Below are 27,662 nucleotides of genomic sequence, written 5' to 3'. Positions count from 1 at the left end.
CTACTGGCATTTAACCACTGTGCCACCAGAGATGTGAGAGCTAGACAATGAAAAAAGCAGATAAGATGAAAATCAGCTCATTTGAGATGTAGTGTTGGAGAAGAGTGCCAAGGATACAATGGACATCCAAAAAGACAAACAAATGGGTCCTTGAACAGATCAAGCCCGAAATTTCCTTGGAAGCCAAGATGATCAAACTGAGGCTGTCATACTTTGGCCACATCATGAGAAGGCAGGACACACTAGAAAAGACAATAATGCTGGGAAAGGTAGATGGCAGTAGAAAGAGAGGAAGATGGTTAACCAGATGAATAGACTTAATCAGGGAGGTCACGGGCATGAATGTACAGGACTTAAGTAGAACAGTGGAGGACAAGGGGTCTTGTAGAAATCTCATCCACAGGGTCACCATGAATTGGGGTCAACTCGAAGGCTGTTAACAGCAACAACAAAAAGTGTTTTGGTACAACTCTGTATAGGAAGGGTGGGTAGAGCACAGATACCCTATATTTCTTAGCTAGCCAGCAGGAAACGAGGTGCAAAAGTGGTAACCCCAAAACCTACACAAAGCAAGAAGGTAGAGAGGGGGAGTGCCTTTGAGTATGTTGTGAGTGCTCCACATTTTGCTGGACCCTCCCCAAGTGCTTTGGGCACCCCCTTTTTGCCCAACCAGCATGTTCAGCCGCCTCCTACTGGCCTCACTGCCAGAGATTAGCGGCACAAGCTTGGCTCCTTTCTTTGGCAAAGGAGGATGTATGGCCCCCTTTTCTCTGCTGACAACCCAACTGCCTGAGAATTGCCACTCGCCCATGTCCCAGATGGGACAGTGCCAATGGGCAGCAGGGTAGTGAAAAGAGAGGGGGCAACTCCCCCATTTTCTCTCTCTTTCTCTTTTCTCTCCCTGCCTGCAATCAAAGGGCCGCTGCTCAGTGGCATCACTAGGGTTGGCATCACCCAATGCTGTAACTCATGGTATCACCCCCAATTGACCACCTTACAGAATCCTTAGGCGGGTTACAGACTGTCATTTAGGACGTGCCCTCCCTGTCCAGGAGGAATTCCAAAATCCTCTCCATTTTGAGAATGTCTAAGAAGCCTATTGAGTAACACATCATTTGCTGTTTCCCTTTGAAAAACATCTACTTGGCAGCCTGTCCTTGCTACAAATAGGAGGATAGGATGGATCCTTCTAAAGTTCTTTTTTTCCAGGAGCTGCAGCCAGCGAGATTCACCCCGAGCTCTGGCTGTTTGTTTCCCAAAGGGAAACAGGACAGCAAATGTTTTAGGCAATGTACTGCATCAGGAGCAAATACTGAAAGAGTTTTTTCCCTCCTTTAATTCCAACACAATGGAAAATTAAAGAAATAATTAAAACGTAGATTCAGTCAAGGGTTTGTTCTAGTCAAATACAATTTTAAGCATTTGTTTTGCTCAGAATTCTGTAAGTATATTGCAAGCCAACAAGGCAATTTAACGAAGCTAAGTTCATCAAAAAAATAGGGTTGTTTTACAGTTCAAATACATTACCATGTAAAATATAGCGTATTTTACATGATAAAACATGGTACAGTCAGCCCTCAGTATCCATGGATTCTGCATCCATGGATTCAACCATCCACGGCTTGAAAATATATTATTAAAAAAATAAATCCCCAAAAGCAAATCTTGATTTTGCTATTTTATATAAGGGAAATAATTTTACTAGGTCATTGTATATAATGGGATTTGAGCATTGATGGATTTTGTTATCCATGGGGCATCCTGGAACAAAACACCAGTGGTTACCAAGGGCCAGCTGTATATGCAATATAGCTGTAAAACTGCCACGTGAAATCAATTTCTAGTTATATGAGTCTTTTTAGCTTTCCTTTTGTCATCTTACATTTTTCTTGAATGTCCTACACTTTGAGGTGCCTTGTCCTCCTTTGCAGTTAGGGTATCTGGTCGCTCTGTCCAGAGGCAGACTGGTTGTGTGTGAGAATGTCAATACAAATCCCAAACCTTATGGACATGGAGATGAGGTGGCAAGTTCCTGCATCTGAGGAAGGAGGCTCAAGTCTATGGAAGAAGCTCTTGTTCCCAGCTTCTCTTTTCAGTGAGCTGCAGAAATAATTCAGTTTGACACCACTTTAATTGCCATGGCTCAATGCTATGGAATTTTGGAACTGTAGTTTGTTGTGGCATGGCAGTTATGGTGGTGTCAGACACAGGGTGATCTAACCACAAAGGGGAACAAGGCACCATAAACTGCAGACTATTAAAAAAAAATAGAGGACATGACCAACTGAAAAGCTAAAACCATTCATATAAATATAAATTCATGCTTGTTAAGTCAGGCTCAAAAGGAAAGATCTTTTGGAGTGTTTCCTAAACAAGAAGGCTGAAAAAGGGATGACAGGTCCTGGAAAAGGATGGTCAGGTCTGCTCACTCTATGCCAGATCCCTTTGCAGACTGATTTCCTTAGTCTCCAAATATAAATTTGGAGTTATCCCAGGGTCAATGTGAAGGCAATGCAGGGGTAATCATGGGGTTTCAATCAGGAGCCATCTTAAATGCAACCGGAGGTTATTCCAGGGTCATTCCAGGGTTAGGTAAATCCTCCCCCCCCCCCCCCAATTTACCTAACCCTGGAATGAACCTGGAATGATCCCCAGTTGTGTTTAGGATGGCTCCTGATTGTGTTTGGTTTCATGTGATAAACAAACTTCAAACTTTACCTAACCCTGGAATGACCCTTGATTGTGTTTAGGATGGCTCCTGATTGCGTTTGGCATCATGTGATAAACTTGAAACCCCATGATTGCCCCTGCATTGCCTTCACACTGACCCTGGGTTAACTTCAAATTTTGCTCGTGTGATAAGGGCCTTAGTCCTATGTAAAGTCGAAGGCTTTCATGGCCGGCATCCATAGTTTTTTGTGGGTTTTTGGGGCTATGTGGCCTTAGTCCTGCTCAAAAGGGAAGAGTGTATCTTGGGACTGTCTCCTGGACAGAGGGTTGAAAGGTACGGCAGACCCTGGAAAAGGAGGACCAAGTCTGGTTGCACTGGGTGAATTGTTTGTGCATCTAAGGAAGGAGGCTGGAGTCTCATAAAAGAGGCTCATGCTCCCAGCTTCTCTCCAAAGTGCTGCAAGATCAGAGTCACCCTATGCCCCCCCCCCCGCACAAAGGAGGACAAGGCACTGCCAAGGTGTTGCAGACTCAAGAAAGATGGAGGACAGGGCCAAAGCAAAGCTCAAAAGGCAGGCAGAGAAAGGCCTCCTGCTCAAAAGGGGGGAGGTCTTTTGGAATGCCCTCCTGGTCAGAAGGCTGAAAGGGAGCCTCCAAGGTGCTGCAAGAGCAGGCTGTCCTCCTCCTCCTCCTCCTTTGCGTTGAGGAGCCTGATCTTGCAGCAGCCTGGAGATGGAGGGGCTAAGAGGATGCCCTCCCAGGGGCTGCTGCTGCTGCTGCTGGCAAAGGAGGGCCCTGTCAAGCTCTCTTCTCCCCCTGAAGGAGGCTGCTGCTTCTTGCCCGGCTGCCTCCTCTGCTCCTGCTGCTGCTGCTGCTGCTGCTGGGGCTGATGTCAGCGGCAAGCCCTCCCTCCCTCCCTCCCTCCCTCCCTCCCGAAATGTGTGTCAGTGGGGCAGGCCAGGGCTGTCACATGCCGGCTCCACACGAGCCCATCCGCCACCGCCGCCGCAGGGGGGCTGATCCCCCGGGGGCCCCCGGAGCCAAGGCAGCAGAGGGAGGCAAAGGGAAGCAGCAGCAGCAGCCTCTGCAGCCCCCTCGCTAGAGCCCCCCCCCGGCAAGGAGGAGGCCAGAGGGATGCTCCCGGACTTCTCCTCTGCCTCTCTCTCTGCCCAGATCCCTCCTCTGAAGCCTGGAAGCACGTGGAAGGGGCACTAGGAGGAGGCTGCCAAAGCTGCAGCCCCATCGCCCAAAGAGGCAGGCAGGCAGGCAGGCAGGCAGGCAGGGAAACACCCCCCAGGGTTCCCCTTTGGGCTGGGGCTCTCCTCCTCCTCCTCTTCGCTCCCCTCCCTTTTGCAACAGATTGGTTTCCCTTTTCTTCCTCCCCGGTGGCATTCCCACAAACAGAGAGACACGCGTCGCCCAGATCTTGGCTCTCTCCTTTCCCCAGCTTTCCTCCTCCTCCTCCTCCTCCGAGGCACAGCACCATGGACCACAATTCAGGTAAGGAAGGAGCCCGTCCTCTTGTCCCTGAGGACCCCCCCCCCCCATTCTTGGGGAGAAGGGATGGGGGCCGAAGGAGGGGAAAGCAAAGCAGCTGCAACCTGCGGAGGAAGGGGCTTCTTGCAAGCCTTGGGCTGAGGAGGGATCTGGAGGATTGCATTGTGTGCTCTGCTTCTACAGGGGTCGGGCTGGTATTTTTTGAAGGGGGATATTGCCTTCTTTTTCATTGCCTTCCCTTGACATCCTCCTGCCTTGTTACTACTACAGATCCCCCTCCCAAGGAGGCATGCAGGAGTCCCTGGGATTTCATTCCTTCCCTTTTGGGAAACCAGAAAGAGAGCCCCTTGCCTTCTTTTTAGAGGGCTTGGTCTTGTCCCCCGGCAGCAGAGCTTTCTGGTTTGGGCAATGGGGATTGTAAAGCAGCTTTTATTGTTCTTTTCTATTTTATTGCCTACACCCCCCCCCCACACGTTGTTGTTCCTATGAGGAGAAAAAAAGAATAATAGATGGCTTTGGAAGGATGTTGGAAGGATGGTTGTAAAGTGGGGGACCCACCAGGCTCTAAAGCAATGCATGAGGGTGCAAAGGAAGAAGGATGGGATGCAGGTTGTTGGTGCAGGAATGGATGTAGATGGGAAAAGGATGCAGCTCTTTGGCCGGGGACACTGGGGCTGTTTCCACACTGCAGAAATAATCCAGTTTGACACCACTTTTGGTGCCTCAACAAACTGCACTTCCCAGAATTCCAGAGCATGAAGCCATGGTGTCCAGTTGGATTATTTCTGCAGTCTGGGTTGCATAGGGATGTGCACATGCAATTACTACTTGAGTAGAAATGAACACAGTGTCCTGGGTTTGAATCCCACGGGTGCCATTAGATTTGCACGTCTTGGGAAAAGCAAAGGAAAGCCCAAAAACATTTGACAGATGATTCTGGAAAAGGGCTACTCCTTTTCTGTAATTTCCCCCACTTCACTTAGTGTGGAGAGATGAAAAAGCAATTGCACGTATAGCCAGCTTGCTTGTGTGCGTGTGTGTATATGTGTCCAAGGCAGGGGAGGGGGGTTAAATGGGGCCAGCGAGTCCCAAGTGGTTACATATAGTATTGAGGAAGGTGGCAGAAGATGAGTAAGGACTGGTTTAGTGGGAGGTGGGTTTACAACCAATGGTTAAAAAAAAAAGGCTGATGGGATCAGGTAAGCCCCTGTTCTCAGGTAAGTCCCTGAGGTTGGTCCCCAGCAGGGAACAGCCTTTTGAGATGTGATCTCTGAGCAGTCTTGAAATTACCCAGCCCAGGTACAGTGATTCTGTACAGCAGTCTTCCCCAACCTGGTGCCTTCAGGAGAGGTTGGATTATGATGCCCCCCCCCCATCACCACCCTTTGGCCAAAGGCTGTGGGTGATGGGGGTTTGTGGTCTGATAACATCTGATGCGTGTCAGGTCACGGAAGATTGCTGTAAGTCTCAGGTAAAGGTTATTCCTATCTTGGGTTCCCTTTATTGAAGATGGTTAGGATAAATTGGGGGACTTCCAGCATGGAAATCCTTTGCATTACCTTCCTGTAGGCGGGAAGCTATATTTATTCCACCGCTGCATCACACGCAAGTGCAGAAGCTGTTTATCTGGCTCAGAGTTAAGCATTTTGAGAAAATCTGCTTTCGGCCTGGTGTTTCTTGTTTTGTTTTTTCAGGTTATTAAAAGTTACGTTTCTTTCCCTTAATGAAATAAAGATTGGCTTGACCCAATATGGGCACTGCCACAGTTCTGAGGTTCTGAGCAAGATTCCCCAGGGATCAAGAGGTAGAACTTCAGTGATCGGCATCACTCTTTGCCAGTCTTTATGATTAGCATAAACAGAATAGATTATGCAAAAGCAAATAGATGCAAAAATACTGAATCTATAAAATTTATTCAGCTTGTGCAATTCTTCTTTTGTGTGGTATAGATTTAAGATTACCTCATCTTTCCATAGCATTTTATTCTTATCATTCGTCATTCATTTACTAGTTTATTTTTCCCAATCCATTTGTAATTTTTTGTTTTGTTTTTAAGCACAGGTTGCACCCAAACCTGGCCTTAGCACATTCTTATTTCCAGATAAGGACATCACATCTAATGCCTGGTACCTCAGGTTTTCAATAGACCTCTGCATCATGAAAGAAAACCTACTCAGGAATCACTCAGTTCTGCACAGTCCTTTCGGGGGACACTGTGACCTAGATTATAGAGGGATGTAAACCTGATTTCTTCTTCTTTCTTCTAAATGATCCATAAGAAGCTTTGGGAGTCCAGGATATGGGAAGCATTTCATAGTGTCAGAAGCAACAGATCTTTCATTAACCCCCAGAAATTTCCTGGTGGCTATGAGAACCTATGTGGTGTATTGGCTAGATCAGGGTGTTAGATCAGGGTGATGGAGGTTCAAATCTTGCTCAGGAATGAAACTACCCAGATGGCTTTATGACCCTCACATTCTTTCTCAGACTCTTTTATCATGTAGGGTTGTCACAGGGGAACAGCATTTTGCCTTGAGCACCTGAGAAGACTATATAAATAATACTTCTTGAATTTTCTTGATATAATACCTAATCCAGGTTGTTTTGGCCCAAAGCGAAAGTGTGAGATTTATCGCTATCCTAGGGTCTCTTCATAATGGTACAGTGCCATTAGTAGTGCACTGCATTCAGATATGCCACCACAATGGAGTATGGACACATTCTATGATGTTTCACATGGAAAGTCTAAAATGAAGCTTTACATCCTTCTGGTATCATCTGGAGAGAGACCGCCTGTCTTTCAATAAGAGCTATAGAGTTGTGAGAAATACTGGCTTCACTCATAGTCCGCCATGTTCTCATATCATAGTGGCACTACTGCACTACTGTGGCAATATAATTGTATCATGACTTGCAGTGTCATGCTGCCATGTAGCATGATGCTTGTCTCAAAAGATGTGCAGGCATCACTGTTGTTGTGCATTAACATCCTGTTTGTGTTATTCTGATGATATATCATCTTTACCAAATGCCTATAGTACAGTAGTGTGTGTTGCATGCTTGTTGAAGAAGAATGCAACTTGCCAATGCTGGTACTGTTGAAGATTTTGGTATTCTCTTCTAATAGACTCAGTCTTGGAGTGATTCCTGCCAGGAGCCAAATATGTGCATGACTATGTCTCTTATGGCAGGGACAACAAGCTTCCATGCTGTCAAGGCATTCAGTTTTCCAAATGGCGGTATACGAGCTGACTTTTTGTATGCTAACCACAAAAATCACCTCCTGAGGAAAGGTTATATAGCATAATAAAACTGATACACCTTCCAGTACAGCAGGTACAGGGAACATATGACCCACTAGATGCTATTGGACTGCAGCTCCCCTCACCATAGGTCATGCTGGCTAGGGCCAATGGAAAGTAATATTATCTGAGGGGGTTATGTATTCTACAGTCTTACACTAAGAGTTTTGGAATGCTTTGTTGTGGTGTACCTTCAAGTTATGTCTGACCCATGACAACCCTATCACAGGGTTTTCTTGGCAAGATTTGTTCAGAGGAGGTTTTGTCATTGCCTTTCCCTTTGGCTGAGAGCGTGTGACTTGCCCATGGTCACCCAGTGGCTTTCATAGCCAAATGGGGAATCAAACCCTGGTCTCCAGAGTCGCAGGCCAACACTCAAACCATTACATCACATTGGCTAATGAACCATTTTAGTCTTTCTTTTTCTAATAACGCATAACAACCCCAAAATCTGGCAGTGGACCCTTAAAACTGGGTCAAGAATGCCCACATAGATACGTTTATTTCTGCATCATCGCAATGTGGACTTATACAAAATTACTGATTTTGCTGGTCTCCAGAGTTGTAATCCAATACTCAAACTATTATGTGCTTACTATTATTTTGCTAACCTGTGTTGTCTTTTACATAGTTTTTGTTATCTGGGTTTTCAGTCCTTTAAAACTAAATGCATTTGGAGTAGGCTGGTTGCTGTTACGTACAAAACCCAAACAGAGGGGTACCATTAAAAAGCAGAGGAATTTACAATGTGAGCACATTTGTCTTTTCTTTATAATGGTGGGCAAACATTTCTTCCTTTTAAAAAGTAAATAACTTTTTAAAAAATTATAATTTTGAATTTTCTCAGAGAGCCAGGCATGATCTGTTAGCCACCAGCCAGCTATTTCTCCCTGCTAAAAGGCATTCAAGGTTGCCTTGGAGAGATGTTGGCTCTTGCCTTCTGCTGACCCACATGGACCAGTGTCCATCTACCTAATCCGTCTGATGGGAGTGACAACCCTGTCAGGTCCCTCACTGGGATGATCCTGGGTATGCCTGCATGTGACTTGCTGCTTGCGTGGCGCTAACCTGACTTTGCATTCTCTACACTGAGCCCTGCAGCCCTGAACCACAGCGGCACATGCCCAAGGTTTTCTCCAGCTAATCGCTGCTTGAGGGAGATTGCTGGGTGACTCAGAGGCCACCGAGGAGGAGAGTGCACAAAAGATGCATCTTTGTGCAATGCTCAGATGTGCTATTCAGAATTCAGGCAGGTCAAGATAGAAGTGTCTTGTGTGCTGAAGTTTTCAGAGCTGCATTCAGTTTAAACAGTGGGTCCTCCACATTCGTTGGGGTTAGAAGCACAGTGAAAGGAAAAACCACACACACATACACAAAAACCCACTTTTAACAAAAACTGGGCATACACCCCCTAGAAATCTCTAGTTCCTCCAGTGGAACTCTGTAGTCACCATCAGGTAGAAGCTGACCATAGAATCACACTAGAGGACCTACAAAGCCTAGAGAAGTGTTTTCTCTAGGAGTCGCTAGATCCTCCAGCATGACTCTGCTGGAAGTTGAAAATAGGGTTGTGATGGAAGATCTAGAGATTCCTAGAGACAACATATTAACTACAGCCATGAATAATCCAGTCCATAAAAGTCAAAGCCACAAATGTAGAGGGCCGATGTTAATGCCAAGTCTCCCCATTCCCTGCTCCAAGAAGGCTACATCCCATCTCCTCCAGTGAATATGAAGTTCAAGGTGTGTCACTTGAATCCTATTCTACCTGGGATAGCCAAGGTGTGGCTGTCTCTCATCCTTTTTGGAGTTGCAGCCTGCTGAGCCAGAAACCAGTGAAGTGGGAGGGATTCCTCGTGATGAAACAATGATTGAACTAGTGTGGTAGTTCAGCAGATCTTGGGCTCACATGATATCTCAATTTCGGGTCAATGTCAGAGATGTTAGTGAAATGGGCATAGATCAGTGGGAGAACAGATGCCATAGTAGTTGTAGCCTTGAGCTAGTGGTAGAAAAGTCACAACTGTTATTCCTCTTTGTCCTTGCCTTCTGCTAGTCCCTTTCTTCTTTTCCTTCTTCCTGTACCTATATGATACAGCTCAAGATCTTGCCTCAGCGGATGAGGGAAGAGGGCAGACTATAGGACCTCAGAACGACCTTTTCTCCTGCTTTGGAGCAGAGCCCACTGTTCAGGGTCAAAGAGAGCAGCAGTTCCTTAGTTCCTCAGTTTGTGCAGAGAAAGAGAACACTTGTAAAGGCCTCTTGGAGATCTTGTCACTCTGCTCTTGCAAAATTTGCCTTGATATCCTAACTGGCGGATCCTGACTGTGTTAAGGGAAGAGAGCTTCCCATAATTGACAAAAAAAAGCCACATCAATTACTCTCAGCTCTTGGTTTCTGCATGTTGGGTAGAGTTTCTGCATGTTGTGTTGAAAGTAGAGTCTGTCTATTAAAAAAACAAAGAAAAGTATTCCCTGATGTCTTGCATGCAAAGACCTTTAAACATATACAGTCTGGCATTTTTTTGGTAGTGCTTTACACAGTTCTTCATATAGGGCTGTGTATGCTTAGAAACCTTGTGAAATCGATCAACACCCAGTGCTCTGAAAAGCTGCATGAGGTATGTTAGCACCACTGGAACATTGACTGCTCTGCCCACTAGTGGGCAAAACAAGCAGGTAGCTCATAGAGAACACCCATTCAGGATTGATTACTGCATTGCTATCTTCAGTTTGGATGTACTTTCTTGAGAGAAAACAACATTTGCAGAAGGTAAACAGAGAAGGTCTTGGTGTGATAATCAGCAAATAAATAGTTCGGTTTGCCAACCCAGGAGGGAACTCACAGGAAAGAAGGCACACAAAAATTGTCCTATTACCTTTCCTTTTTGTCACACTTGCTTCTCTTTGAAGCTTAAAGCTGTAATTCTGCAAGATGGCTCCCTTGAAAGAAAGAATAAAGGAAATAGCAGAAAATGTGAATGGTGCAGCACTGCACCTTTCTGGAGGTTTCTGCTTGCCCCTTGAAATTGGGGGATTTTGCAGTGGGCCAAAAGGTTTATTGGAGCCACTCATTACCAGTTGTTGTTCTGGGACCAGATTTTCCTTAGGGAATGCCAATTGCCTCTCTGGGAATTCTGGGCTAGTGGCTGAATGTTCAGGTCTTCAATGCTACTTGTGTGCTTTGGTGTGGCATTACTTTTAATCAGCATGCATTCACTTGTTTTGTCCAGAGTTTGTTTAGAGGAACAGAAGTAATTATTTTAAAACTTGAGATGTGTGTGTGTGTGTATGTAGAGATAATTCTTTTAATCCTCATTTGGAGATTACTTCCTACCAAGGAAGTTTTTCACAAAGCCTAACAATCTGGCATGTTAGTATGAGGATGGAGCATTGGGTTGTCAAGCAAAATACATTTCTAGCCCAGCCTAGGATGAAGAATCTGGTGAATATAGTGGCTCTTGACAACACAGAAGTGGTCACCACAATGTGTTGTAGCCGTTAATGTATATTCAGATGTGTTTCATTGAAGCCTCCTCCAAACACACAGGCACTATTTCCTCTCTTTATATGTTGCCTATAGAGGTTTCTCCTTTGCTATTAACAAAGAAAACTGATCAATTTGCAGGACTGGAATGAGGGTTGACAGAAGTTGCATTGCACAAACACAGCCATTATTCTTCCCTCATGCCAGAGAAATATCTAAATTAAATTGTCTCAATCACTGCCTGGCAGTCATATGCACTAAGGGTTGTGCATGGAAATTTAAATTCTTCTTGAGGTTAATTGATAAACTAATTTGAGTCATGGGGTTCCAAATAGGAGCCCATATGTGGAAGATGTGCCTATATGTCCACAGTTTTGTTTGCTGCATTTTATGAGAGTTTGAAAACCTGTCTCGTTGTCGGTGTTATTTTGGGCAAGCAGCCAAAGGCTGTTTTGTTTTGTTTGCACATCCTTGTCCATTTAAAGATATCTAGGTTGCAATCATCAGTGGTCTCCACACATAACAGTCATGTCATGATCAAAATTAGCTGACGTTTGGCCCTTTGCCCGCAGACATGCGATCACACTGCATGCCTAGATAGCACGTTCACAGGGACCTGGTTAGCCCCTAGCTAGTGAAATGCAGCAGATATCCAGTACATGTGCAATAAATACTTTTGAAAGTAGCAAAGACCATTTTGCTTTTCTTTATTGATATAATTCAGCTTTTGTGTGAATTGCAGGATTATGAATAGACAAGGACATTGAAGAGACCTTATTATTTCACCTTTCCCTTAAATATCTTTTTCTCCTTCTCCTGGTTACAGCTGGCACTACAGTGGTCAGGGTGGTTAAAGGTAATAGCTAATGAAACTCATTCTTTTAGTGGTTGCGTGGGAGAAGGCATTTTGGCAACTGCAGTGCTTCTCATCCCTATTATGGGATATGTAAAGGCATAGGATCCCCATGTGCTTTTGCACTATTATAGATCCAGAGAAAACATTAATATTCGCAAGCTTAAAAATAATGAGGAAAGAAGGGCAATTTATTTTGTGGTCTGTCCGTTTTTTGCTGTCTACACAAGGGCCTCACATGCCTGCACTCCTGGGATTCTGTGAGCCAGATGCCATTTGAGGGAGGATAGGAGTAAAGCCCTTTGCACTTGTGAACTGGAGAGCTGCCATTCAGTCTTTGGACATTGGCAACAGTGGAGGATCATTGATGGCATTAGACAGAGATGGGATAGTGTCTTCCTCTGCAGGAACTGTATCCGATGGCATTTGATAGAGACACTAGCACTGTATAAAGAAGGGATTCAGCAAGTAGCGCTACAGCATCTCTAATAGGGCAATAGGGATAAAAAAAAACCTTTAGTAGTTCCCAAACTTTGGTCCTCCAGAAGGTTTGGAATTCAGCTCCCAGAATGCAAGACTGTTGGCCAAACTGGCCAGAGCTTCTGGGAAATGAAGTCCAAAACACCTGGAGGATCAAAGTTTGGGAACCACTGCTTTAAAGCCTATGTATTGTAATGGCAGGACATAAGAAGAGCCGTGCTGGGTCAAAGGCCTGTCTAATCGAGGATTCTGTGCACATGGTGGGCAACTAGTAGTCCCATCAGGAAGCCCTAAAGCAGGACATGATTACAACGGCACCATCCCTCTTATGCTCTCCGGTAGTTACTGTTGAGGGGACTCGTGAATAGTAGCAACACAGGAAGATTTCCATTGTTGGAAATCTCCCGCAGACATGGTCCAGAGATTTGTGGTCAACCTCTGCCCCTGGGCCTTGGCTTTTTGTATTTAGAAATATATCTCCTAGTTAAACATTCTAACATTCAGCAGGAGACATAAAAAGGAGTATTCAAATACTATGGCCTGTTACAGACTGCCAAAATAAAGCTGCTTCGGGTCTCTTTGGAGGTAGGCTGTTTAAATGATGCATGGGTCCTAAGAATCCAGAAGCTGCACCAAAGCAGCACTCCAGTGCTTAGGAATGGAGTGTGGCTTTGGCGTGACCTCCGGACTCGTAGGACCCATGCATTATTTAAATAGCATACCTCCAAAGAGACCCAAAGCAGCTTTATTTTGGCAGTCTGTAACAGGCTTATATTCTATTTCTTATAGTGTTACTTAACTCCCCAGTAATATTGGTGCTTAATCAGGAGGGTGAGGATGGGAACAAGAGTCTTAAAGATGAACAGGGTGAGATGGTGCAGTTGCAATATTTGTGCCTCTTTTTTGGCTGCAAGAGATGAGTTAGCAGGACCAATGGATGTTTTGATCAGTTTTTTGTGCATGGTAGTATTGCAGACATATACTGGCTGGATACCATCTGACCAACATGACACCCACATATTTGCAGTTTGTTGAGGGCACATAGTATTCAGTAGTAGAGAGCACTCTAGCCCATCTCACTGAACTACACATTCCAGAGTTCATTGGAGGAGAGAAGGAATAATTGTTAAAAATAGGCAAAGCCTAAGGAGGTATAAACATCTTGTTGTTACGTCATAATTTCCAGTTTTTTGCAGGTGAAAATAAGGTTATCTGCGTACTTGTCTCTTCCATAACAAGCCCCTCTACGTTTTTTTTATTTACTGTACATAGTATCCATTGTTCTGTTTTGGAGTGGAAAGGATGTGTTTAGAAGTACTGCAGTACTCATCTATCATTTGGAAAGTTGTATTGTCCAAAGCTTTTCTAAGCTCTGCCCTCAACCTCAAACAAGAATGAGAAACCAAGAAGAAGCTTGTTAATAATAGTCATTCACCTGTGATGAATAAGCAGTAAGTTTGGGTGGCAAGGCTTGGGTGGTTTGTAAAGGGGAAAAAAGTTGCTTTTCTTTGATTATTGAACAACACTCTTCTATCAAAACTACCCTGTCATATTTTTTGGGCTGAATACATTTGCAACAGACTCTGGAAGCCTTGGTTTCCTGTTCTAGTTTGTGACTGTGAGGAGGAGGAGTGTGTGCGTGTGTGTGTGTCCCTGCCATATTCATACTACTGAAGAGTAGGTGTGTTGTTCTGCAGCAATAAGAGCAACAACAAAAAGTTTTTTCTTCCAACTGAAAGCTGTGCTACCTTATCCTGCCCTTTCTCCTGTTGTGGTGACTTTGACCTACTTTGCTATCTGCAGGCATTGATGGCACTTTCTCAGGTGCCAGAGAGACTGAGCTCAAAGCTAAAATGTATTGCAGCAGCAGAATATACTAGGCCAGGAGTGTGAAGGTGAGGCTTAGATAGGATGAGGATCTGCCCTTTTCATTGCAGAGCAGGCAGCCTCTCTTCCTTTGCAGCAGATGCTTTTCCTTCCATGCTCCTTGTTAGGCAGGTATCCAGGGATCAGAAAATAGCCTAGTGGGATGCAGGCTGCAGCAGAGGGGGAAAGGAGTGGAGTCTAAGCAGCCCCCCCTCCCCCAATTGCTTTGATACTTGCCATTTCTTGGACCAAATCCCATCTCTGTAACAAAAGATATTGTCGGGCAAACAGTCAACACAACTGGTTCTCAAACCTGATACAGATTCAGCTGGGTCTATTGCAGGGATCAGAGCTATGTGACTCTGCTGATGCTGCTGAACTACGGTTCCCAGGAGCACTAGCCAGCATAGCCAGTGGCGAAGCATGATGAAAACTGCAGTCTAACGTCTGAACAGCTACCTATGATCCATCGCTGGTCTCTTTTCCACTGCTAGGATTTAGAGATGGAAAAGTTAAGACAGTTCTCAGAACCCTCCAGCCAATGTGACTACTTATTGGAAGCTGTCATCCAAAAAAAGTATTTTTTCCAAGTTCACAACCCAAATTAGAAGACAGTGATGTGAGGCATGTTTCTTAGGGCCTAAACTACACATTACTACATACAGGCATACATAATGTAGCTCTGAGGTCTGTGAGTTTTATGCAGAGTTGTTTCGGGAGAAGTCAGCTTGCCACAAAGTACAATGTATGTGGGTCTCTAACCATTCTCCCACTTCTTGTTCTTCTGCAGCTTCTCCTGATTTTCCTTGCCTTGCTAATGGCAGCATGGGTTAAAATAGATTAGGAAGAATTTTATCACAAATGAGTAGCAGGAGAAAGGTTACTTATCTCTGCCATTTCTCCACTGTACATCACCCTCTGCTGAATCTGCCTTGCCAAGCTCAAGGGTGAGGAAAGTGTGTCACTTTGGATGTTGTTGGATTGCAGTTTCTGTCATCCCTCACCATTGACTATGCTGGCAAGGCTGATGGGAGCTACAGCCCAACAGTATCTGGATGGCCACACAATTCCCCATCTCTGGCCTCAATGGAACAGCAGGATGTTATTACACATTTTTACATATGACAGCATTTAACAACTCTGTTCACTTGTAAGGGCTTTGTTTGTCATATGCAGTTTGACCCCCACCCACGTGACATGGACCACAAATTTGTCTCTCATGTTCCACATCTCACCCTTAGTGTGGATGGCACTGTGAACTAATTCATGTGGCCCATTTCTGAACTTCTTTCGAAACCAGGTTAATGGAAACAATAACGACAGCTGCAAAACAGTCATGCTGATTTAAATGTACTTGTTGCTTAGGTGGGTCATTGCAAGCTTAGTTTGCCAACAAACTTGCAACGTGCAGTTTGTGAAACTGCCACCTGGTGCATTATGGACTAGTCAGAAAACATGTGAATCAGAATCCAGTTTAAACCAGATTGAATTCCCATGGTCCCAACAATCAGTTTGGTTTTAAAACTAATCCAAATTCATGTATGTGAAAGAGATTTTTTTCCTTATGATTTCACATCATGGTTATAGCTCAGTAGCACAGCAAACAACTTATCCCTTATAATCTTTGACATTTTTAGGTAGATCTAAGGAATACTCCTGTTGGAAACCCTGGAGAATCATTGCCTGTCAATGTATAACAGCCAATAGAATCCCAAAGCGAAACTTCTGTGTGGGCCACCTCACCAATGTCTCACCCATTTGAGAAAATCTTTTGATTTGGCTGGAGAGGGGAGGATAAATATTGGGGTAGCAAAGGAAAAATGGGATATATGGCAGAGGAAAGTTCAGAAAATTTGCAGAGTGGCTTAGCAGAGCTTGGAAAAAATTACTTTCATAGAGGACGTCTCCAGACTTTCCTCAGTCAGGATGGCCAGTGGCAAAACTGGTTTAAGGATTCTGGGAGTTGAAGTAAGAACACCACCACATTTTTCAGGGCTGTGGTTGGGGGCCTGGAAGGAGCGACTCTTCTTTTTGCAGTGTTGACCTAGTATTTAGAATAAAGCAATCAATCAATCCCTGGATCTCTAGATACTTCTAAATATGTCACTTGGGTGGGATGTTTGGCTCTGTTAATGTTCTGTACCCATATCCACCTCCTTTCATTTGCCCAGCTCCCCCTGGCTCTCAGCAAAGCAAACAAATATCTTTGAAAAGGCATTCGGCATCTTGATTTCCCAGGCTTTTTGCCTATTCTGGGAGCGCTGCTGCTGCAGTTCTAGCCAGCCCACGGATGCACTCTGATTTGTTTAACCTACTTAAAGCCAAAAAACTGAGCCACTCTTTCCTCTCCTGCCCCTCCCAGCCCTGTTCCACTGATGAAGGAACGTGCGAGCAGATTAAAGCCTGCACGAGTAGCTAGTGTCTCCTGGCAGACTTCAGCTAAGACCCTAGCTAGACTCATGTTCCATTTCGGCTAAGCTTATTTATTGACACATTCCTATTTTGCAGGGAAAACATCAGCATCCCTGCTCCCCACGAGGTAGCCATCTCTCTTTCTGAAGATGTGCAGTTTCTAAATCAGAGACAGATCTCCCTCTCTCTCTCTCTCTCTCTCTCTCTCTGTGTGTGTGTGTGTGTGTGTGTGTGTAGGGTAAAAGCAGGGCCACCTAGGTTTGCCTTCTCTTTAGTCCCAATTTCTCCAGGCTGCTTTTATTCCAGGCTGCTGGCTCCCAATTGAATGATGAGTAACAAGGCTGAGAGCCGGCATGGTCCTAATGGTATGAGTGTTGGGCTATGAGTCATGACTCTGGAGACCAGGGTTCAAATCCCAGCTCAAGCAAAAAAACCCACTGGGTGACCTTGCGGAAGCCACACTCTTTCAGAAGATAGCAATGCAAACCCCATCTGAAGAAACCTGCCAGGAAAACTCTATGAACCTCAGGGTTCCATAAATCAAAAATGTCTTGGAGGCATGCAACAACAACAGTGAATGGAATGCCATCCTGAGGTTTTGCCTTCCAGATGGAAAGGTGCAAGTTGTGTGCTTAGCCCAAACAGATGTTGGGGAATTTACTTTCTTTGACTACACCTCCCAGAATACTCCAGCCACCATGAACATGCCTGGGGGATACTGGCAGTTGTATTCCAGAAAAGTAACTAGTCCACATTTGAGATCCGACACTGAGGCATTTGCCCGATGACTGCAAAACCTTATTACATATCCAAGTTGTATGGATCAGTTCTATGAAAGTGGCTTCTTTCCCCTATCAGATTAATAGTGTCCCTTAGGAGGGTGTTTTGTTTTGGGCAGGAACCACTTTCAAGGATAGCACAAGAGTGCTTTAGGGGCTTAGAGAAGTTGTAGCAAGGAGGGACAATAGTAGTAACTCATGTCCTCCTATGCTTCATCAGCAATCCAGAGGTTTTGTCTTAGCTGGAAAACACGAAGCCCATAACTTAAAATGATGTTTGGGGTGTGGTAGGTTTTGTGCTGTTTGTGTCCAGTGCTCTTCTCTGTGTGTCAAGGAATATGCAAAGAAAAGTATGCTTGACAGAGAGCAGTAAGCAGACATCTGCAGAGGGTCCCTATCCCAGTATCCAGAGGGTGTTGTTATGTTTGATCTTTGTAGTAGGGCACTATCTCATGGAGGTGTCCATTGTTTTCTTGTCTTGTGCAACAGAACAAAAATTGCCATTTGCCCTACTTTTGACAGACAAAGTTTTAATTTGATTGATTAGTTTCTTTACTGGTTTTCCCCCCTGACTGTCATCAAAGTAAACCTATCATGGTTTGTTGTTGTTGTGTGCCTTCAAAGTAATTTCTGACTTATGATGACCCTAAGGCCCTATCCTGGGGCTTTCTTAGCAAGATTTGTTCAGAGATGGTTCTCCCTGAAGTTGAGAGCCTTTCCATAAAGCTGAGAGCATGTGATTTGCCCAAATCACCCAGCAGGTTCCATGGCTGAGCTGGGAATTGAACCGTAGCCTCTAGAGTTGTAGTCCAACTCAAATCAATATGTCACGCTCTCCAGTAGTTATAACAATTCCCATTTTACAGACAGGGAAAAATGAGCTTGAGAAATAGTGGCCAAATATACTCTGCTAAGCTAAGATCAATTTATTGCTTGATCCTTCCGGTGGCATTCTGGAGCAACATTAGCATCCATTTGGGGGTCTTACACTCAGAACCAGAAATTTCCTGTTAGGAATTTGCTGGGGCTGCCTTTCCTATTGTCCTATTGATTGGCTTTGCAAGCAAAACTTGAGTCTTTTTTTTTTGGTCTTTTCCTATTTAGCTGCAATCTTTAGACACAGGACGGAGAGTAGGAATATATATATATATGGGGAAAGGATATATATGATATGATACATACACCCAAAATAAGGTCACTGCTTGCATCTGCAGAGGGAGGAGAAAAATTGGGTTTCACCAGTGTAAAAAAAGTAAGTAAGAAAGAAAGAAAAGCAGAAGTCTTGCAGGGGAGCGGGGGCAAAGAGAGCGGCTTCCTGGCCTAGATTCTGAAATATACCAGGACTCCCCCCAGCTGTTGGCTGCTTCAAAGGCAGTACAATGCCTAGCAGGGAAGAGTTGCTAAATTCGCCTTTGTTAGGTGAATCCAGGTCACCAGGTACAAGCAACTGCTGCGGCTGTCTTCAGCACAGCGGTTCAGGAGAGAGCCCTGGATTGATTTCTGGAGCGCCTGGGAAATGCAGACTGCAGCAGTTCCTTTTTTTGCTACAAACGTGTCAAGTGGCACAGAGGAAGCCCCGTGCTCTGTTTGCCAGAGGTTCAAAAGGATTGCCAGTGTGGGCTGTGATCACCTTTCCGTTACCAATCACCCACCCCCAATTCTCTCTGCAGAGAGAAGCCCACTGCAGTGTCAGCAGCAGTAGCATGGATGCTGGTGACAGTGCTGATGGATGATGCAGTGTACAACAGTCACCACAATAATGCCTCTTGAAGGAGTGGGCTGGGTTGGGCCCCTGTGTTGGGGTTACCACAGCTCTTGGTGGTGGTGCTGTTTCTAATTGTGCTAACTGGGGCTGCATACAGCTGCCCTGAAACAAGCTTCCAATTTCAAAATCTTGCAGAGGGTGGCAGGGGATTTGAAGCTGTTGAAGCACTGGAGATGTGATTTTGGTTCCCATTTGCCTGTCATTGTCCTCATGCAAGGAATTTCAACCCCATGGTCCTCAGATCCCATCCCCACACTGTATGCAGGGAGTTGCAAATATGGTTCCACAATATAGGAAACCTCCTTCTTTTGCATTTTTCAGATCTGCAATTTGAATGGAAACATTGGGGGTTAGAATGTACATTAAGCACTGTTACACCTTTATAAACAGTGCTCACACAGATGGCACAAGAGATGGAGTTCAGAGCTGTTTCAATGCCATAGACCAGGGGTAGGCAACCGTTTTGAGCTGGGGGCCGGGTTGCTGTTCCTCAGACAACTGGGGGGCCGAAGCAAAAAAATAAATAATTAATTTTTAAAAAAAAAATTAAATAAATAAATAAATAAACTGGGACAAATGTAGGACAACATTTTCCAATGGTGGACACTTTTTTTAAAAAAGTGGAGGACACGCAAAAAAAATTTGCTGATTTTTTAAAAAATGTTAATATAAATGCATGTTTCTGAGGCGTCTATAGACAATTGCCCCCCTTGCCCCTGCGCGCGAGAGGCCAAAGGCCCCGGCGGCAATCGGCGGCAGGACCGGCCTGGGGCTGGTCCCAAGGCCTCGCTGGGCCGCATCCGGCCCGTGGACCGCAGGTTGCCTACCCTTGCCATAGACTGAAATGCCTTTAAAAGCAGGGTTGGGGAATGTGAGCCCCCCTCAAGTTTGTTGAACTGCAACTCCCTTTAATTGTAGTCAGCACAGACTGTGGTTAGGTATGATAGGAATTATAATTCAGCAACCTCTGAAGGACAACACATTCCCCACCTTTGCATTACAGCACGTACTCTCTCTACACTGCACACATTCAGTACTGATTTCTCATAGCTCCCACCAAAAGGCATCCTATAAATTTAACATTTTGTAAGGCTCTTGAGGAATCCTTGTTAAGGCGCAACTTTTGCAGTACAACCTAAAGAGCTTTAAAATTGGGCAAGGATTGCTATGCTAGTAACTGAGATTGTAATCTAGCAAAAATTGTTATCCAGTACTCCCAGGCTGTCTTATAATAGCTCTGATTTATATATATATATAGCCTATATCTTCTATTCTGACTGGCTTGTCTTCCCAGGATTCCAGACAAAAATATATTTTTCCATTACCAGTGGTTTGAGTGTTGGATGTTTCTGGAGAGCAGAGTTCGAATCCCTACTCGAGCATACAAACCCACTGGGTGACCTCGGGCAAGTCCCACTCTCTCAGCCTCAGAAGATGGCCATGGCAAAAAACCCTCTGTAGAAACGTGCCAAGAAAACCTTGTGATAGGTTTACCTTAGAGTAGCTGTAGGTCAAAAATGACTTGAAGGCACACAACTACTACAACTATTGGATCTGTTTTAAAACCAGAGATACCAGCGATTGAACCAAGATCCATATAACTGTCACTGAAGCCATTAAGAATCCTTAATGTGTGAAGCAATTGCAGTCTGTTACTAAGATATTAAAACAGATGGACCACCTGGCACCCATCTAAGGGAATTCAAGGTGAAGTTGTACATTTGTACCACAGAGGCAGAGTTTTCATAAATACTAGTATGCTGGATTTTCATCATGGGGGTTGTTTAGTCCCCTTTCTTGTACAGGGACACAGCTGCAGGCTAGCACTTGATCAGATAGCATGTTCACTTGAACAGAAGCATGAATATAGGTGCTCAGCCATGGTGGGTCTTTTCTGTAGGGCTTGTGCTTCGGGGCAGGCATTGCATATGCACTCCTGGGAAGGTTGTAAACCTCCAAAGCTCTCAGCTATCTAGACCAGCCTTGATGATGTAAGATTCCACAAGTCACACTGTACTGACAGTTAACTTAGTATTTATCACAGCTGTGGTTCCCCCTATTGTGCTCTCTGCCTGCATTGTAATTTATTTTTGTATGCTTTGCCTTTTCTGTGGCTATCTTTCGATGGCATCCCTCTGCTGATCTTTGCATGCTTCCTGCCCATATGTGCTTCCTCCTTTTTGGCCTGGAGGATCATTAAACAATAATGCTATGTTTGCAAACTGCCAGCTTTATATCCCTGCAATAATTTTTCTGAGTTGCAAAACAGCAGAGGGATGTGGGAGAGGCCTTTGTAACGATTGTGTGGGAACTCAAAAGTTGCTGGCTCCCCTTCTGTGGGATGTGGACATCACTGAGGCTGTACAATGCCAAGAGTTTAGAGCGGAGAGGATCCCACAAGCATGGAGGTGTCTATGTTCTGATCTGCACTGCAAAAATAACCCCGTTTGACACCGCTTTAACTGCCAAGGCTCAGTGCTATGGAATGCTGGGATTTATAGTTTTGTGAGGTAGTTAGCCTTCTCTGTCAGAGAGCTCTGGTGTCACAGCAAACTACAAATGCCAGAATTCTATAGCATGGAGCTACAACAGGGGTAGGCAACCTGCGGCCCGCGGGCCGGATGCGGCCCAGCGAGGCCTTGGGACCGGCCCCAGCCTGGTCCTGCCGCCGATTGCCGCCGGGGCCTTTGGCGTCTCGTGCGAGGGGCACGGTGGGGCAATTGTCTATAGAAGCCTCAGAAACATGCATTTATCTTAACTTTTTAAAAAAATCAGCAAATTTTTTCGCGTGTCCTCCATTTTTCATTTTAAAAGTGCCCTCCATTTGAAAATTTTGTCCTACATTTGTCCCGGTTTATTTATTTATTTAATTTTTAAAAAATTATTGAATTATTTATTTTTTGGCTTCGGCCCCCCAGTTGTCTGAGGGACAGCAGCCCGGCCCCCGGCTCAAAAGGGTTGCCTACCCCTGAGCTACAATGTCAAACAACATGATTTCTGCAGGGCAGATTAGATCCCAGAGCAAGGTTGGTTGAATAAGTATAGAGGAGTATGTTCAATATTATTCTAAGCTCTATTATTTTGGGGAAGAGACTTATGAAAGTTTGAATGATGGGTAGTCTATAGAACACAGTAAATATCCTCCCCCAACTGTATAAATACACCACAAGTTAAATTCAAAGTGAGCCAGTGTGGTGTAGTGGTTGGAGCCTATGACTCTGGAGACCAGGGTTCAAATTGCTGCTTGACCATGGGAACCCACTGGGTGAACTTGGGCAAGTCCCACAGTCTCAGCCTCAGAAAACCCTGCAATAGGGTTGCCGTAAGTTGGAAATGACTTGAAGGCACACAACAAATTCAAACTAGGAGATCATACCACTTAATTCTGCATTGTGCTTGTGCATGAATACCCCTGTGGCTCTGGTGTGGTTTTGTGTTGTGCGACTGCTGAGACAACAGCACACCACAGCATGGGCAGACAGGCCCAACTGAAGGCCTATTTGTTTGACCTATTTTGTGCTGCATCTGTCAAGGTGCACCACAAACCCCTCTTGCTGTTTTCACTTGAGGCACCCTTGCTGCCCAGTTTGATCAACCATGTTTGCAACCAGAGGTTTTCAGGATTATTTCTTTACGAAACACTTTTGGCATCAGCTCATCCTCTGAGGAATCTTTCTTTGCCACAGAATGTTGTTGTGAAAAAAGCATTACTGAGAGCTATGCTGACAACATAAAGGCTGCAAATATTTACGTATATTCCAAAGTGTGCACACCTGATTCCCAAAGAGCACAACTCTTCTGAACCTCCAAAGTTCAGTATCTGCAACCAAAACGTGTAGGTGATTTAAAAGAGCAGCAAAACAAGGCTTGGGAGGTATGCTCCAAAGCTTGGTACACAGAAACAACTTGTATTTATGTACAAAAAAATCCTGGGCTTATTGAATATATTTGGAAGACGGGCACAGCTAGAAATTGGATAGAACACCTTAAGCAGGTATAGCTATAGCCCAGAGAAGAGCCAACTTTGGGTAAAGTTTGGGCAAGTTATTTTTTGGATGGTAACACCAGAATCCTCCAGCTAGCACTGTAGTAGCTAGGCCGGCTGGGGGATTCTGGGAGGTGTTGTCAAAATAGAGGGAGGGAAGGAGGGAGGAAAGGTTTCCCAAATTTTGACCAGAAACGCTGAGAAAGTGGGAGAGTATGCTCCAGGCATTCAGAGCCTGTTTCCTTCTCTGAGGGGGGAGAATGGTGAGTGTGAGCGAAGGAGTGTTTGGAGACAGGATTCCTGGATCCTTCCTGGGCCGAGTTTTGTCCTGCAGTTGTCCTACAGCTTGGTCTAGAATTTGTCCTACATTTTGTCCCTGGTAATAGTGGACAATTATGGCAACCCATACACCAAACTACAAATCCCGGGAGCCATGGCAGTTGAATTGGTGTCAAATGGGATTCGTTCTCCTCCTTTCCCTCTTTCTCCTCCTCTTCATCCCTTCCTCCTCTCCCTCCTTCTCATCCTCTTTCTCCCCCTCCCCTCCTTTCTCCCCCTCTTCTTTCTCCTCCTCCTTCTCCTCCCTCCTCTTCTTCTTGGCCTTCCTCTTCTTCCTAAGCCTCCTTCCCTTCTTCCTCCTCGTTCCCCCTTCTTCTCCTTCCTCCCCTCCCCTCCCCTCCTTTCTTCTTCTCCTCTTCCTCTTTCTCCTCCCTCCCTCCCTCCCTGGGTAAGGACGGCGTCTCCTGCTTTGGCTTGGGTGCTGCAGTGGGCTCCTGCTCCTGCTCTCCTTTCTTTCCATGTGAGCCGGGAGTCAGGTGTCCTCCTGCTCCTCCTGGGCTGGGCTCCGCACGTGGCTCCTTCCTGGCCCTGGCTCAGCGCCCAGCTGCAGGCGGACACGTGAAGGAGGAGGAGGAGCAGCAGATAGAGGAGGAGGACGAGCTGCTGCTGCTGCTGCTGCTGCTGCTCCCGTTGGAAGCAGGGGAGGGAGGGAGCCCAGGCACTGTCCTCCAGCCTCCTCAGGACTCCCCTGCCTTCTTCCACCGCCGCCACCAAGCAGAACAAGGCACCACCACCAAAGGGGGAATCAGAGCCACAATCCAAACATGGAACCCAACCTTATACTGTACATAGAATTAAAGCAGTCTGAGGCCAAAGCTTTGTTTTTGGTGCCAGAACCAAAGAGAATAGCAATCGTAATAGCAAGTACATTTCTGTACCGCTTATCAGTGCACTTAAATGCTCCCTAAGTGGTTGACAATGTGTAAGCTAGTTGCACCCCAACAGGCTGGGTACTCATTTTAGCAACCTCCTCGGAAGGATGCAAGCCTGAGTCGAGCTTGAGCCCCCTTGGCTGGGATTGAACTCACAACCTTATGGTTTGTGAGTGAGTGGCTGTACTACAGGCATTTAACCACTGCGCAAGTCAGTCCTCCCCTGCACAAATCCACAAGCTGGAGCATATCCACAGGGGGGCAACCAAAATGGTGAAAGGTCTGGAAACTATGCCCTATGAGGAGCGCTGGGTACACTTAGCTTGGAGAAGAGAAGGTTAAGAGATGATATGATAGCCAAGGACGTAGCCAGGATTTTAGGAAGGGGGGGTCCAGACTAAGTGCCACCATTATAATGGGGCTTGGGTGCGGTGGCGCAGCAGCACGCACCATTCATTTTTCTAATGGAGAGGGGGGGGTCCAGACCCCAAGAACCCCCCCCCCCCCCGGCTACGTCCCTGTGATAGCCATGTTTGAATATTTGAAGGGATGGCATATTGAGGATGGAGCAAGCTTGTTTTCTGCTGTTCCAGAGACTAGGACATGGAGCAGTGGATTCAAATTACAGGAAAAGAGAGTCCGCCTAAACATTAGAAGGAACCTCTGAGTCCTGACTGTCAGAGCTGTTGGACAGTGGAATATGCTGCCTTTTAAACAGTCTGGATGGCATCTGTGGAGAGTGTTTTCATTGTGAATTCCTGCATGGCAGAGGGTTGAACTGGATGGCCTTTGGGATCTCTTCCAGCTCTAGGATTCTGTGATTCTATGATTCTAGTAATCCTCAGCTGTTGCCAGTTCAGAAATAGAAATTGGGGAGGGAGTCATTTTACTATTGTTGGACAATCAGAACTTTTGGAAAACTACTACAAGTCGCCCACAGATCTTCTTATAAGGGGTTTTCTTGGCAAGATTTGGTTCAGAAGGGGTTTGTTCACAAAGTGTCTGAGACTGAGTGTGACTTGCTCTAGGTCACCCAGTGGGTTTCACTGGCCAAGTAGCGATTTGAACCCTGATCTCCCAAAGTCCTAGTCCAGCAATCAAACCACTACACCATGCTGGCTCTATTGTCAACCTTGCTGTCCTTAAATCAGGCATGGTCAGGGATCAAACCTGGAATCTGCTGCATGCAGAGTATCTGCTATTGCACTGATTTATATCATCTACAAATGGTGAGATTCATTCTGATAGAAAAGGAGAAAACGCATCCTCTCTCCTTCAAAGGATGCCTAGAAATACAAGGAGAGGAAAAATGATTTGCCTCAGCCTCTTATCTTGTAGCAGCATTTTGAATATCTAAAGTAATCCTAAGGCACTGGGCAGAGAGGGAGGAAGTTATAGCTCATTGATCAGTACAGTATTGGCACTTCTTTCCAAAGGGAGCCCCTGCTGAACTGCTTGCTGAGTACATGAGTGAACATGTGCAAATTGAATTGGGTGGGGGTGTTGATCTCATTTGGGTAATTGCTTTCTCAGTTTAGAAAGGCCAACAGTGTAAAGGTTTGTGATCCCTTGATTCTGGGGGCAAAGATCAAATGTGGATCTAGATCGAGAATTGACACAATATTCCTCAAGTTGGATCTTCCATTGGCAAAGGGCACAGAGTGTGCTGGGTACAGGCTGCTTTCACAGAGGCCAGAAGTGGTTTTAAGGCTGGCAGTGCCTGCAGCGTGAATAAGCTTTTGTTGCCCTTATAAGCTTCACAATGCCCACAAATATTTATATATATGAGAGGCAGTTTATATTTGGCACATGTTTTTGAAGGCAGGGGGTTTTGCAGGACAGAGTTGAGTGATGATGATTGGTCCTTGCGGCAAATTAAACTCATTCTGTCACCGAAAGAGAGAGAATAAGAGTGTGGAGATGTTTGCTTGGAAAGAACATCTCCATTCCTGATGTAGGTCACATGTGTATGTGTATGTGGTGTGCAAGTTCAAGCAGACAAAGCAAAGAGCAGTGCATAAGCAGGAGTGTGACTTCCATTAGGCTACTGTGTGGTCCACACACGGTTGAGTATATCCCACATTTGTGTGTGCATGGGTAAGTTGTGCTGGGGTGAGAAGATGATGGGGCAGCAAAGGAAAGTGATGACACACAACTGGATGAGGGAAGATCAGAAAAATCAGGAAGGAGTGTAGGGCTGGGTTATGAAGAGGGCCCTCTACTGGAGAGGGAAGTTACTTTACTTGGTTGCACTATCACTCCCAGAATCCCCTGGGAGTTATAGTCCAACAAAATAACTTTTGCTGAGTGGTTTGGCATCAGACACTACACCTTCAACACCCCAGGTTCAATCTCTGGTATTTCCAATTAAGAAAAGCATAAGTAACAGGTGGTGTGGTCGAGGACTATTTTCTGTCCGAGACCTTGGAGAGTTGCCCCTATCCAGAGCCAAAAAATACTCTACTAGAAGGACAAACAGCCTGAGCCTCTCCCATTATTATAGCCTACACAGGGTAGGATTTTAGTTTCCCAGTCCGGCAAACAAGCCTGACCCAGCAGCCTTTGTTACCTGATCCTAACCTGGCCTAATTTTGTTAAGAGAGCTTTGCTGTAATTTTTGCTTTAGCTACTAGACCTGAGTGCATAGGCTGAACACCATCCTGAAGCTTCTCTGATTCCAGATTCAGGACCTGCTACAGATTTGAGATCTGACAACACAGAGGAATGCTTATCAAGCTGGTTCCCCCCTCCACCCCTCTAGATTAATCCTTAGGGAGACCTGCCCTGAATGAGCCTGAGAAGCCCTGTCCTGTGACCCCAAAGGATCTCTTATTTTGCATCTGCAGTGACATATTTTGGAGGTGGTGGGGGAGGACAGCTTGGTGATGCTGCCTTTGCCTCCCAGAACGGCTTTCAGATGGCCGCTTGGGCTTTGTGCCTGCGGTATATGTGCCATCCGTTTGCCCTACTTTTCTACAGCACGTGCCTCTTGGGCCACATTCCCTGCTGTTTCCCTGGTTTCATCCTGGAGCCACATGGAGACTATGTGTTTTCAGTCTGTCACAGGCTTCACACATACAGGCACGGCTGCCAGCTGTACCACAGATCAATGCCATGGCAAAGGAGAGGTTTTTCAGGGAGGCGTGTGGGAAGGGGGTGGGTGGGAGGTAGGAGTGTTTCCAATAGCAGGGACTCTTTTCAAGGCCAGCTTCCCCATTTCTTCCTCTCTGACCTCCACATGCTGAGTTTGGCAGGTCACACAGTTGGCACACAAAAGCCTTCCGGAAAAGAGAGAGCATTTGTGGTGTCTGCTCAGGACAGGATGAGGAATGGTGGCTTTAAGACATCACAGGAAG

At 45.5% G+C, this 27,662-nt stretch overlaps 1 protein-coding gene across 2 annotated transcripts in view; it reads left to right on the top strand.

Moving 5' to 3' along the window:
- Positions 1–27,662, top strand: part of LOC149322706 (nuclear receptor subfamily 1 group D member 1-like) — a 56,120-nt gene that overhangs the window by 13,687 nt on the left and 14,771 nt on the right. Inside the window, exon 1 of one of the 2 annotated variants that reach the window (XM_089481813.1) lies at positions 3,668–4,170. The exons of the other annotated variant lie outside the window; for it this stretch is intronic. Coding sequence (XP_089337939.1) covers positions 4,155–4,170 — 16 coding nt within the window. The 5' untranslated portion in view covers positions 3,668–4,154. Of the gene's footprint in view, positions 1–3,667; positions 4,171–27,662 lie in introns of those variants that run through there. 2 annotated transcript variants of the gene reach the window in all.

This window comes from Sceloporus occidentalis, unplaced genomic scaffold, assembly GCF_023333645.1.
Source record: "Sceloporus occidentalis isolate IW3139 unplaced genomic scaffold, rSceOcc1.0.p SCAF_1, whole genome shotgun sequence".
Classification (NCBI taxonomy): domain Eukaryota; kingdom Metazoa; phylum Chordata; class Lepidosauria; order Squamata; family Phrynosomatidae; genus Sceloporus; species Sceloporus occidentalis.
This window is presented reverse-complemented; position numbering and strand designations above follow the sequence as displayed.